At 37.6% G+C, this 11,299-nt stretch overlaps 1 protein-coding gene across 1 annotated transcript; it reads right to left on the bottom strand.

The window, feature by feature from the left end:
* Positions 1-508: 508 nt before the first annotated feature.
* Positions 509-5,013, bottom strand: FAM196B (family with sequence similarity 196, member B; the record flags this gene model as incomplete). Its single annotated transcript, XM_010194289.1, has 2 exons — positions 3,698-5,013; positions 509-583 (listed from the first exon to the last, which is right to left on the bottom strand). Coding segments are annotated over exons 1-2 (1,391 nt in total), but the record flags the coding sequence as incomplete, so codon positions are not given.
* Positions 5,014-11,299: the final 6,286 nt, after the last annotated feature.

The raw sequence follows: 11,299 nt of genomic DNA, 5'->3' as shown, positions 1-11,299 counted from the left end.
CTTTTCCAACCGAGCGATTCTGTGAGTCTGTATGTGAATAACAAACATTTACTGCAGTGAGAAGTGTGGGAGTTTTGTTTTTGTTTTGCGCATAAACATGAACTGTAGCTGTAGCTTACTGGCATTTGGAGAATTGAGTGTTTATTTTTTCCAAGACCTAGATTCATTACAGAAGCACTAGTTTTAAAAATGAAACACACAAAGGGAATTTCGTCCTCAGAAACAGCATCAAAGGTTTTCAAAGTGTGCTACTAACAGTAATGCTGTGCAACATTAGTGGGAAATTTCTATTTGAATTCTCAGAAGTACAGTACCTCTTTCAGATAACACCAATAACTAATTGCTTTCTACTGGGGAAAACAAACCACCTCACACATACCACTTGGGCTTCTGTTAAAAACTGGATTAATAATAACTGAGACCTTTTATAGCTGTGAGCAAAACATTGTATCATACATTTTATGAGAGATGCACAGACAGTACAAAATGGAGCGAAGGAGTGGAGTACCTGTAAATGATACATGCGGTGTTCTGGCAGGTGCTGCAGTTGTTGAGGTCTTGACCAGTGTGATAGAAGTTACGCCTGTAATAGACAGGAGTTCACATAGAGTGTAAATATGTAGATCTCTGAATCTTTCTGCAGTAATTCTGTTCACTTCTGTTATACTTGCTAAAAATTCAACTGTCAAATTAGAAATTAGAAGGTTGCTTTAAAAAACCCAAACCTTACGTTGATTTGTGTCTTTCCTTGCATCTTTCCCACCTCATGGTGTTAAGATTCTTGTTGTTGGTTCTTGTGTGAATACTTGTTATGAAAATGCTTAGGTATGCGACTACTTCTTAAACACACTTTAATGTATTTGAATATGCGTGCTTTTGGTGACTCAATCTGATTTCTACCTTTGTGCTTTCCATTCTTTCCCCTTCTTGTGTTTCCTCACTTGAGCATAAACAAATCAGATTTTTAGTACTGAGCGTATGCAAATTTGGAGTGTTGAGAAAACAAGAAAAGAGACTCATATTAATAGCAACTAGAGTTGAATTATTTTTATGATAGAGGTCTGCATTACAGAAACTTTGAGATCGGTGGCTCGTTACATCTGAAGGATGCACAACACTTGTTCAATATAAGTTTTATTTGAATTAGGGGAGTTCAGCTGGTAGCAACATAGATTTCTGATTGCTTTTGGAATGAAAGTGGAGGTTTTTCACATTACAAAGGATTGTATGTGTTAAATCCTTACAAGGATTGAAGCCTATAATTGAATCTGAGTGAGGAATTTAGAAGATAGTTGGCAGATTTTTCTTTTTGTTTTGACCGTGCGGTAACTGAACAGAAATGGATTATGAATATTGCTGAATAATCTGACTGTGCTGCACTGCAAGCTACTCTTTGTAGTGATCAAACCTGTAAACATAATTGAAACTTGGCCACTGTGTCACTTAACTACACACAGGAGAAAAGGAGTGGGTATTTTTCCTTGTAATTTCCTTAGTCAGGTGGTAGTTGTATGAAATACACTATAGACAAGTGATTGCTTAAGCTTGACGCATACTTGGATTCTCCTTCCCAGCCCCACACCGCGGATCTTGCTTCTAAACCAAACGTTTGGGGTTTGGTGTTTTATAAGTGTTTTTGCATCCTTGTTATCAGTACGTCTACATGGATTTTGTCTGTTGGGTCTAGGCTATTAAGAAGTTGGTGCTAGAAAATCATGTGGGCTTTTCAAATAGAGAAGAATGACTACGAACGATCCTCAGAACCCTCTGAGAGAGGACAGTGGGGCTGGATTATATGCAATAAAAAAATAATGTGGGCACAGTGGAAGCTAACAGAAGTATTTTCAAGCTGATGGCCAGATGGACATTACTGGTTAATGTTTCCAGATGAAAAAAGGTAATATGTATGGAGTAAAATTACATGCTAACTTGATTTGTATTATTTTAATTTTTTTAAATGAGTGTAAATTAGTATTTGGAGTATGAGTTGGAGAATTGTTTATCACAAATGCAAGAAGGTAATTTAAATTCCCAGATAAAATACCTTTAGAAAGAAAGAATTCTCCCAAATAGATCTGGTTTTCTTCAGAGGTTGTAAGAAAATTGGGGCATATCAAATTGTGGCTTCAGTCAGTTATATCTTAACAGTGTCTGCACAACCACACAAACCTTTTGTGTCCACACGGGAACAAGTGCAAAGACCTGGTGCTGAGTCACGGGAGCCACTCGGTGCCGTGTTCTGTGCTGCAGCTGGGCAGCTGAAGCGACACAAAAATCTCAATGCAGTCTTTTTTGTAATGCTTGCAGGCTTTGTGGAAATGTGAAAGTTTATCGGATTTATTCCTTAACTGTCGTCAGTAAATACTGTTGTTACACGTGATCCAATTGTAAAATTAAGAATGCAGTTTTACACACAAACCATTTGTGCATAAAGGATTATTCTAGACGCCTAAGCTAGCTGTGCTAGGTATAAAAGTAAATATATGGAAACAAAAACTTTATGCTATTTTATCTTTAAAAAATACAGTAAAATGGAACTTTTATTCCTCTGACACTGAAAGATTTCCTTGTTGCTTTTTTGAAGGCAAAAATTATTTGTTCATATATTACATTATCATAAAACAGAACTTTAAAATGTATTCTAGATGCATTTACTGCAGGTAGGAGCTCCTGTCAATGGTTTGGAAAGCATTAACAGGATATTCTAAAACCTGTTTTGAGCATAGAAATATTTAAAATTCTGTTTTAACCTAGTTCTACTAAGGTGTCTAATCTTTAGACATTTGTTGCATTGTATAGTATTAATATTATTTATAATGCATAAATAAGTTGCATGAATAAGATACATAAATCATGCGTGCAGCTTTGGCTAATAGTCACTGTGAGAGCATACTGAAAATAAATACAGGTCATGCACCCTTGTGATAGTGCAGAAAGCAGTTATTCTGAAAGCTGAGATTCCAGAGTGAGTTCTTGCTAAGAGTCTTCCCTTGCTGTAGGCTCAATCTCTTTCGAGCACCTACCTTCACCTCCTGTGAAGGATTCTTGAAGCTCAGCTGGCGTTGTGCCTTCTGCTCTTAAGGCCTGCCTTTTTAAGCAGCTATGTGCTTTGTGGTATCATCAAATGTACCTAGCAATGGGGTTCCTAAATGTCTGCGAATGCTACGCTTTGGTCACTGTCGCTTTTGCTTGCTTGCCTATGGAGGTGGCAACAGTTTGTCAAACAGAAGCATGTTTTTGCTGATACAAACTGTTTCGGCAATAGGACTGCGTAGTCACTAAATGCATGTTTAACCTTGCTAGTAAGAGGCTTGCCTCAGGTTTCTGTTATACCGTATTAGAACATTAAACTGTTGGGTTTTGTTGTTCTACTGCACACAGATTTTAGCTGGATGGTGACCGCCATCTCTCAGGCGCCTGTTGCTTTGTATCTGACACTGTAAATCTAAATAGAAAAGGGAGTTGTTAAACTGTGTGTCACACTGCGTTTAGTAAGGGTTGCATCAGCTAAAGCCAAACTATGAAGAGACTGACTTCTCTCCCGAGGCCCAAATTGCAGAAAAAGGGCTTAAGGTACCATTTTTGCAAACTTGTCTTTAATATTGCAAGAAATCTTTTTTTCTGTAGCAGATGTTCAAAGAATGCAAATGTACACTGTACACTTGTGATGAATTACTAATATTAAAATGCACCGTACCCTTCACTGAGGGCTCTGGATTTTTCCAAGTCTTGGATTACATTCAAAAGGACTTTAATCTTCTCCTGGTTTGACTGCAAGGATTCCTCTACAGACTGCAGCCTCCCTTGTAGGGCACAGAGTTCACCGTGTGCCAAATGAATTTCATTTATTTCACTAATCTTTTTGTTGGTTTGTGGTTTTATTTCATTCCTTGGCAGATAAGACTTTATGTGAAATCCTTCTGAGCAGCTGTTACACTGGGAAACATCTGACTGGGTAGAATTTTTCTCAATTTCAGTATTACATGACAGAAGAGACTTTGATACGTTTCTGCTGGTCAATGACATTGTTGTGTGATCATCATTTGTTAGTGTCACACAGCTGAGGTCTGTTTTGTGCTCTCCTGCCTGTTGGTAGTCTCTGAGGAAGCAGGGAGATGAACTGTGGTTTGATGGAGGTGACAATGGAGTAGTTTCCTTACTGCTTGCGTCTGTGCTGGCTACGGGTGACTCGGAATCACTTTTGTCTGCTTCACACGACTCAGAATGAGGATTGCATTCGCTGCAGTTAGTGGAATTGCTTAGGCAAGGGTATGCTGTTTCCGAATTTGATGACAGCTTGTTGTTTTCATTATTTTCATTGCTATTTATGACAGTAGAAGAATGCAGTGAATTACTTAAATTCATGGTTGTGTCTGATGCATCCATGGAAACTTTGCTGTCTTGTGGAAAACTCAGATGTATATGTTCAGGCACCTGTGTCGAAACAGTTGTCTTCTCCGATACTGAGAAATCACCTGAGCAGATAGGTCCCTTGCTTTGTGGTTTTGATGGTCTTTGACTAAGCTGGCCGTCCACCTCACTAACCCTAAATCCATTTTCCAAATTATTAGTTATTCGTAAGTAACAGAGATCTGAAGACATAATGCTCTGTTCAGAAAGATTGCCATTTACTTGGATAGAGTTTGCAGGCTTACTTGGCATTTCTGTTAATGATTTGCTTACTGACAGCTTTTTCTTTTTAAAAATGGGGAAGTGTTTCCTAAGGCTGGGAGATGTTTGTATGGCAATATTCCGAAGCCCCTTCTGAGCCCTTGGGAAAGATGGAGATTGATGTAGCAAAAATTTGTGATGCCTAAATATTTCTGGTTTTGCAGTCATGAATGTTGTATTTTGGGCAAGATTAGTGTCCAGCTCTGTGTTTGTGTTCACATCCTTGAATCGAACTTGCTGAGATTTGGTCCTGCGGTGGTGTGGCTGCCTCATAAAATCAGCTGAATCCAGACTGTTCCTTTTCAGTAGCACTGGGCGCATTTTCATGTTTTGCTGGGCCATTGAATCACAATTTAAAGTCTGTAAAGTGTTTCTTTGCGACCCATTTCACTTGTCATTTGACCTGTGTTTTAAAGTTGTTCTTAACATGCAGATGTGTACCTTCCTCCTGAAGAAGCCAAGCTTTTAATTCCTCTTGTTGTTATGTGTGTTTTTAACTGACATGCTCTTTTTAGCTATGCTCTTTCAAGTTTAATTGGTGATCAGACCAAACATTAAGATAAAGCAATTAAATATAAAATATAAGCAAAGATTTCTTGTAGTTGGGGAATGCAGAAATCCTTGTGTTCTGCAGGTGCCATGATCTTTGTATTACAGAATTGCAACAGGCTGTTACGCTTACAGGTAACTACTTTAAAGGTGAGGTTGAGTCTCTGGCTTTCCTGATGTCTCTTATTTGACAGTTAGTGCTCTCCATTCAGTGATCCAGCTATTTTTTTATGCTAGACCAGTCACATATGTTTTATTTGCATGTTGTGTAATCCACAAGCGTAATAACTTTTGGGGACATTTTCATTTCCGATGCATAGTTTTGCTGATGGAATATATCCAGTAATACCAAAATGAATTGCTTTCCTTAGAGACAGTTTTTTTTCTTCAGCCATCTTTTTAATGTCGTGAAGGAAACTAATCTTCCCAAACAGTTAAGCAAAATGTAACCACTTCTGACAGCTGAAAACACAGCATCCCGTGGGTTTCAGTGAGAGAAGTTACTGATGTGGATTTGTTGAGTTCATGCAAATCCAAGGCCAAACATATCCAAGGGACTGTTTCATCTGAGGAAGTCCTGTGAGTACTTTGGCATCAGAAGAGCAATCCAGAACAAATACCCAGCAAACGCTGAACAACAGGAAATGTTTCCTGAAAGCAAAAAGACAACAGTTGTAGGTGAACAAACTGCCAAATGCTGTCATTTTCTTCTGCTGTCTCCTAACAGTGTTTCATCTCCAGTGCTTTCATAACTTTGGCAGTGAGATACTTGGATAGAAACTGAAAAATGCTATATAATTTTAAGTCTCTAAAGTTTTCTTCGTATGAAACAAAAACACCAAAAATGGATCTGAAATATTCAGAGTGGTAGTTTTCTTCTTGTGATAAATACTCACGTGTAGGCCTGAATCTGGTCCCAAGTACAGATCTCAAACCTTAAATGTTCAGGTTTAAAAATGGCTATTAAATCTTGTTATGGATGAAATATCAAAAAAGTGAACGATACAAATATGAGCTCTTAATCTGGAGGCAAGTTTGAGGTTCAAATAAAATTCAGTTGTCTTTTTTTTAAATTTCCTTTTAGAGTTGCTCATTGCACAGTGTTCACATTTGAGTACAACTCTTGGTCAGGAAAAATAAATTTCAATTGATTAATGCAAATGGAACCTTTTCTGGGAAGGTGCAATTTCTTTCTCGTGCAGTGTCAAATATTTGAGAATCCAGGCTGAATTGCCTGCACATGCGTATGCAGGAGACTGGCCTGTACAGCTGTGGTTTGTCACATTTGTCCAGAGCTCATGATGAAGAAAACAAACATTAAACATTTCGAGTGACCACTAAAGCTGACATTTCTGAGAAGTAGTCAGGACAGTGGTACAGCCATAACAACCGTGGATGGCTAATGATGTTAGCTAAGACTTGTTGCTTCACTATTTTTATGTGAAAATATCAGTTGCCTTGATTTTGTTGCCAAACTTTGTTTCAAATTTAGATTCATTATGGCTTCCTGATGTAGGACGTATAGATGAGTGTATGCCATATCTAGTTCAAATTATGTACCTTTAACTTCTGTGCATTTTAGCCAGGTCTTCTCACTCCAGGTTTCTACAGTGTTAAGGAAGGTTTGGTTTTCTGACCCAAATAATCTGTGTGACCGGCTTCCTCACAAATGTGAATTCTCCTGCCCAACACATTTCAACGTAGTTCAAGCCAAAATTCGATACATGCAATGAATAATGCTGGACCAGTAGCAGATTTTAAGTCCTCAATTTCAAAACTTATTTATGAGTTGTACCTGTAAGTAAAATGGTTTTTTCTGGATTTTTAGTAAATTATGATGAATCTGAAACCAGCTGCTAGAATGGAACAGGGAAAAGAAGAGAAATTTATGCCAAATATGGGAAATATTCTGAGGGATTTTTATAATCCAAGATAGTTTGCTTTTAGGATTACAGTGACTTTTAAGACTGAGGCTAAATTCCCAGCATAGTGTTAATTTAATATTAATCATGTTCCCTGCTAGTTCACTGGTGGTTTCATTAGGCTTACTACTTCCATTATCTTAGTGTACCTTTTATTTAAGCATTGCACCAACTTTACCATGTTTAATTTACTAGAATTTGTGAGGTGGATGCACTGGGAAAGATCTTGTTACAGAATACAACAAACTGTTATGTAGCCTCATTTAATGTTTAGGCAATGTAATACAATCTAAGCAAAGAAATAATGTGAATATTATTCTATTATTAAGTTTCAGAAGAAATTAAGTGTTGGACGATTTCACTGCAAAGAGAAATGTTGCATAAGATATTGAGGAAACAAATACATATACTAATACCAAATTTAACTTTCATGATGTGCTGGCATTAAGTCACTTAAATCACTGTATTTCTTGTTCACTGGAAACAAGTATACACGATAAACAAGTCAAACACTTTCTGCAAATAAAGTTCCTGTGCCAAGTTCTGAATTCTTATATTGTCCACTAATTACTGGAGGTTTTTTACAGTTTTGTTTCAGAACTTATCCAAACATTGCAGTAGCATCCTCCACTTCCCATCACAGCTGCTGTGCTCCAGTGGGAGCTGAAATTAAAAAAAAATTTTAAAAAAAAAGCAAAAAAAAAAAAAGCTGAAATACAAAAAGATATGGATAGGAATGCTCAAATATTTGGATGAAACACCTGAACTAGTGAATTTCAGCAAGTTATACGTGTCTGTGTTTAGATTAACGAATCAGTGTAACATTGCCGAGTACTGAGTTTAAATAACACTTTCCCTTGCCCAGGATATAATTCCCCATCCTTTTCTGGCGCAGCAGTTTATGGGTCTTGTTTTACTCATTTGACTGAAGTATCAAAACTTTTAAGGATCTCTTTTATAGAAATGCTTTCAATGTGTTAATTTGACTTATGTCACTCATAACAAAAAACGTATATCAATTTTAAATGTATGTCCTATAATAACAACAACAATTTTGTTAGGGGAAGTTTACTGGGATTTAATGTCTGCAGGGTTCCATGGTCTCTCATCCAGCTATCCAGCCGCTTCCTCATCCCTTTCCTGGGCCAGCTGCTCATCAGTCCTGAGGAAATGCCTTGTACTTGGCTGGTTTTGCTTGATTAGCATGGTGAATTTGTTCCAGTCTCTTCATTCACTGGCTGTTGAAGCAAGCGGCCTGTTAGGTTCCTGATGGTTAATGTTAATTTTAAATGGTGCGTGTTTCCTGCTCTTCTTTTCATTGTTTTGTGTTTGTGAATCTGACTGAGAGACATCATTGCATTTGTTTCTTTTATGCTTGGGTTATACTGCTAAAGCAAATCTTGATTTTTAAAGTCTCTACTTGCTTTGTGCACATACTTCTTAATGATGATAGTTACTCTCTGGAGTAGATTTATTTTAGCTCCAGGGTGATTGTATTCCAGGCTGTAGTAAATGAGTTGCCTGGAAAAGACTAAGATGCGAAGCCTGCCACCTCAAATGGCAATGGAACTGGTTTTCAACCTCAAGGTAGTGTTTTTGAGTTCTTAGAAATGCACACACAGTTCAGTTAGTCAGCCAGGCAGAAGAAATTGGGCCACAAGAGTTATATTTTTTAATAATTATTCTTCTATCTTCTATCTTCTTATATTCTTATATCTATTCTTATATCTTATTATGCTATACTGTATATCTTATATATACTATTCTTATATCTTCTATCAAGAAGCCTCTGCCTTCTTGAAGAGAGTCAAACACAATTTTTGGTTCGTATTTCAATGCGGTGAATGAAGCTGTGGGTGGAGGGAGTGCAGCTGGTAGGGGTAAGTGGAGGTTATGGGAAACTGCATGAAGTGAAAAAGCATGTATCGAAGTGCATGGGGATTTTGGAAGAGTGCAGATGTGCAAGTGTGGCGATTCTGGGGGTTTTCTGCAGGTTGTGGAGAAAGTTAAATACTTGATGTGGTTTTCAAATTCATTCAGTTGCAGTTTGACCCTTTAACTTTCCATTTTACTAGGTTGCTCAGAAAAGGTAGTTTTTCCTTGTAGTGAATGTCTAACAATGGTAAGGTGATGTATTCAGACTGAGTGGTTTTATGCCATGTCTCATTTATGTTTTATCCTATCTAATACAGATTTTCTATGATGTGCATCTAGACAGACATTTTCATTTTAAAGAGTCATCTTGACGTGTACAATGATGGTTTGTCTTTGATCACAAGCAGTTTCCTAGGTGAGAGAATCAGATCCTCAGTTTCTAAGAAAGTGGTGTGACTGTCACTTCATGTTGCAATAATCTCCAATATTCCTGAGCTGTTGGCGGGACAAGAGGCTGCATGTGCTGTGGCAGTTCTGAGCCGCGTGCTTCTTAGTGCCTGGATGACAGACCAAACGCTGCAGAGCACTCGTTTCGTATGCACGTTCCTCCTTGCCTCTCAAAAGGAAACTTCTGTGTCTGAAATGGGTTTTGATTAACAAGTATGAATTCATGGTTTAAGTGCATTGGTTTGGGTGTCAGCTGTCTTCGCGTTCATTTTCAGTCTCTGTCAAGAACTTCGACGATAGACATTGGCCGAGTTGTTTAATTTAGCCATATCTCTCTCTTTTATAGAACCTGTGTTGACTTTTTTCCTCAAAATAATGAGAGGTATTGAGGTTAAGTTTAGATATGCTACAGAAATCCTTGCAGACTAAAGTGAAATGAACATCACCAGATAGCATGATGAGCTAGAGATGGATTAAAACCATTGAAATTGGATGATGCGAAAAATTCTCTCCCTTCTCCTTTTTCCTGCCCTTTTGTCACAATAATACAACCTTAACTGAACTGCATTGGGTTCCCCTCTTCCCCAAGCCCAAATGTAACCAGTAGTGTGAAGCTAACAGTCTTTGTTCTCCCTCCAGCTGCTGGCCTGAGTCAACTTTAGATGCGTTGCCTTCTTTCTTCTTCTCGCTGTAGCGCAAGTTTTAAAACATGCACGTTGGCAAATGTATGATGGGACAGATTGCTACACATTTTTCTTCTGAGACGTAAAACTTACAGCTGGGATAAAAAAATACTCTCTCTAACATGGAAGCAGTCTTCGAAATCTAAAAGTATAACGCAATTTAATAATCCAGTGATCCTGTAAGTGTCAAAATTCTTCATGTTGTTATCCAAATTTTTCTTTGTTCAGTATTCTCTCAAAAGTCACTTCTAAAGCAACAATCACAGTCAGTCATTCTAGGTTGAGTTATAATTAACATCTTACATTTTTGTAGCCGAAGAAATCTCGGTTGAGTTTACAGTCCTATTTTCTGCAATCTTCTAAGTTCAGTAAGGATAGAAAGGAATTCAGCACAGACTGGTGACCTGCAGAATGATTTCAATACTTTTGCCTTTAATTTACGGTAACCTTCATGTTTATAGCAGGCTTTTGTATGAGTAGCATCAGGATATTGGGGTATTTTTAGAATAGGAGTATAATAGAGTATCATTGTATAAGCAACTCGTAGCGTTCTCTTGATGTAAATATCTTTAAAGACAGAACAAATAAGGCTTGTACTTCATTGAAAACTGCCCGCACTTTTGCATCATAAAAGCATTCCCTTGTTCTTCTCATCCTAAAATAACTGTTGAACATTTTTGAAACATTATTAATTTTCACTGTTGAGTTAATCAGTGACAGTTGTTGTTCTGTTTTGATTTGGTTTATTTTTTTAAAAGGCAGTTTGTAATCTTATCAGTCCATACTGCTGAGTTAATGTTTTGAGAAAGGAGAAAAGTTGTAATTGAAGTTTTCACTTTGAGGGGAAAATAAGATCAAATTGCTTCTGAATAGTTTTTTTCTCTTCATATTTTCCTTCATTGTCTCAGATTGCAGGATGTTTTCTGAAGTTATCATAGACTTTTATTTTGGGTTGGAGCTGGGTTCGGGTATTTGACAGGTTAAGTTGGAATAAAACATCTCAGGTATTCTTGTTATCTGAACCACATCCAGTTGTGTGTTTTCACAGCATCCGTAGCATGGCTCCCCTCCACGAATTTCATGAGTGTCCTGACAACTCCCTAGCCTTCCCCAGTCTGAACTAGCAATGGAACATTTCCAGACTGTGGAGTT

The sequence above is a fragment of the Mesitornis unicolor genome, unplaced genomic scaffold (genome assembly GCF_000695765.1).
Source record: "Mesitornis unicolor isolate BGI_N332 unplaced genomic scaffold, ASM69576v1 scaffold321, whole genome shotgun sequence".
NCBI lineage: Eukaryota > Metazoa > Chordata > Aves > Mesitornithiformes > Mesitornithidae > Mesitornis > Mesitornis unicolor.
Note: the sequence above shows the minus strand (reverse complement) of the source record. Positions and strands in the feature narration are given on the sequence as shown.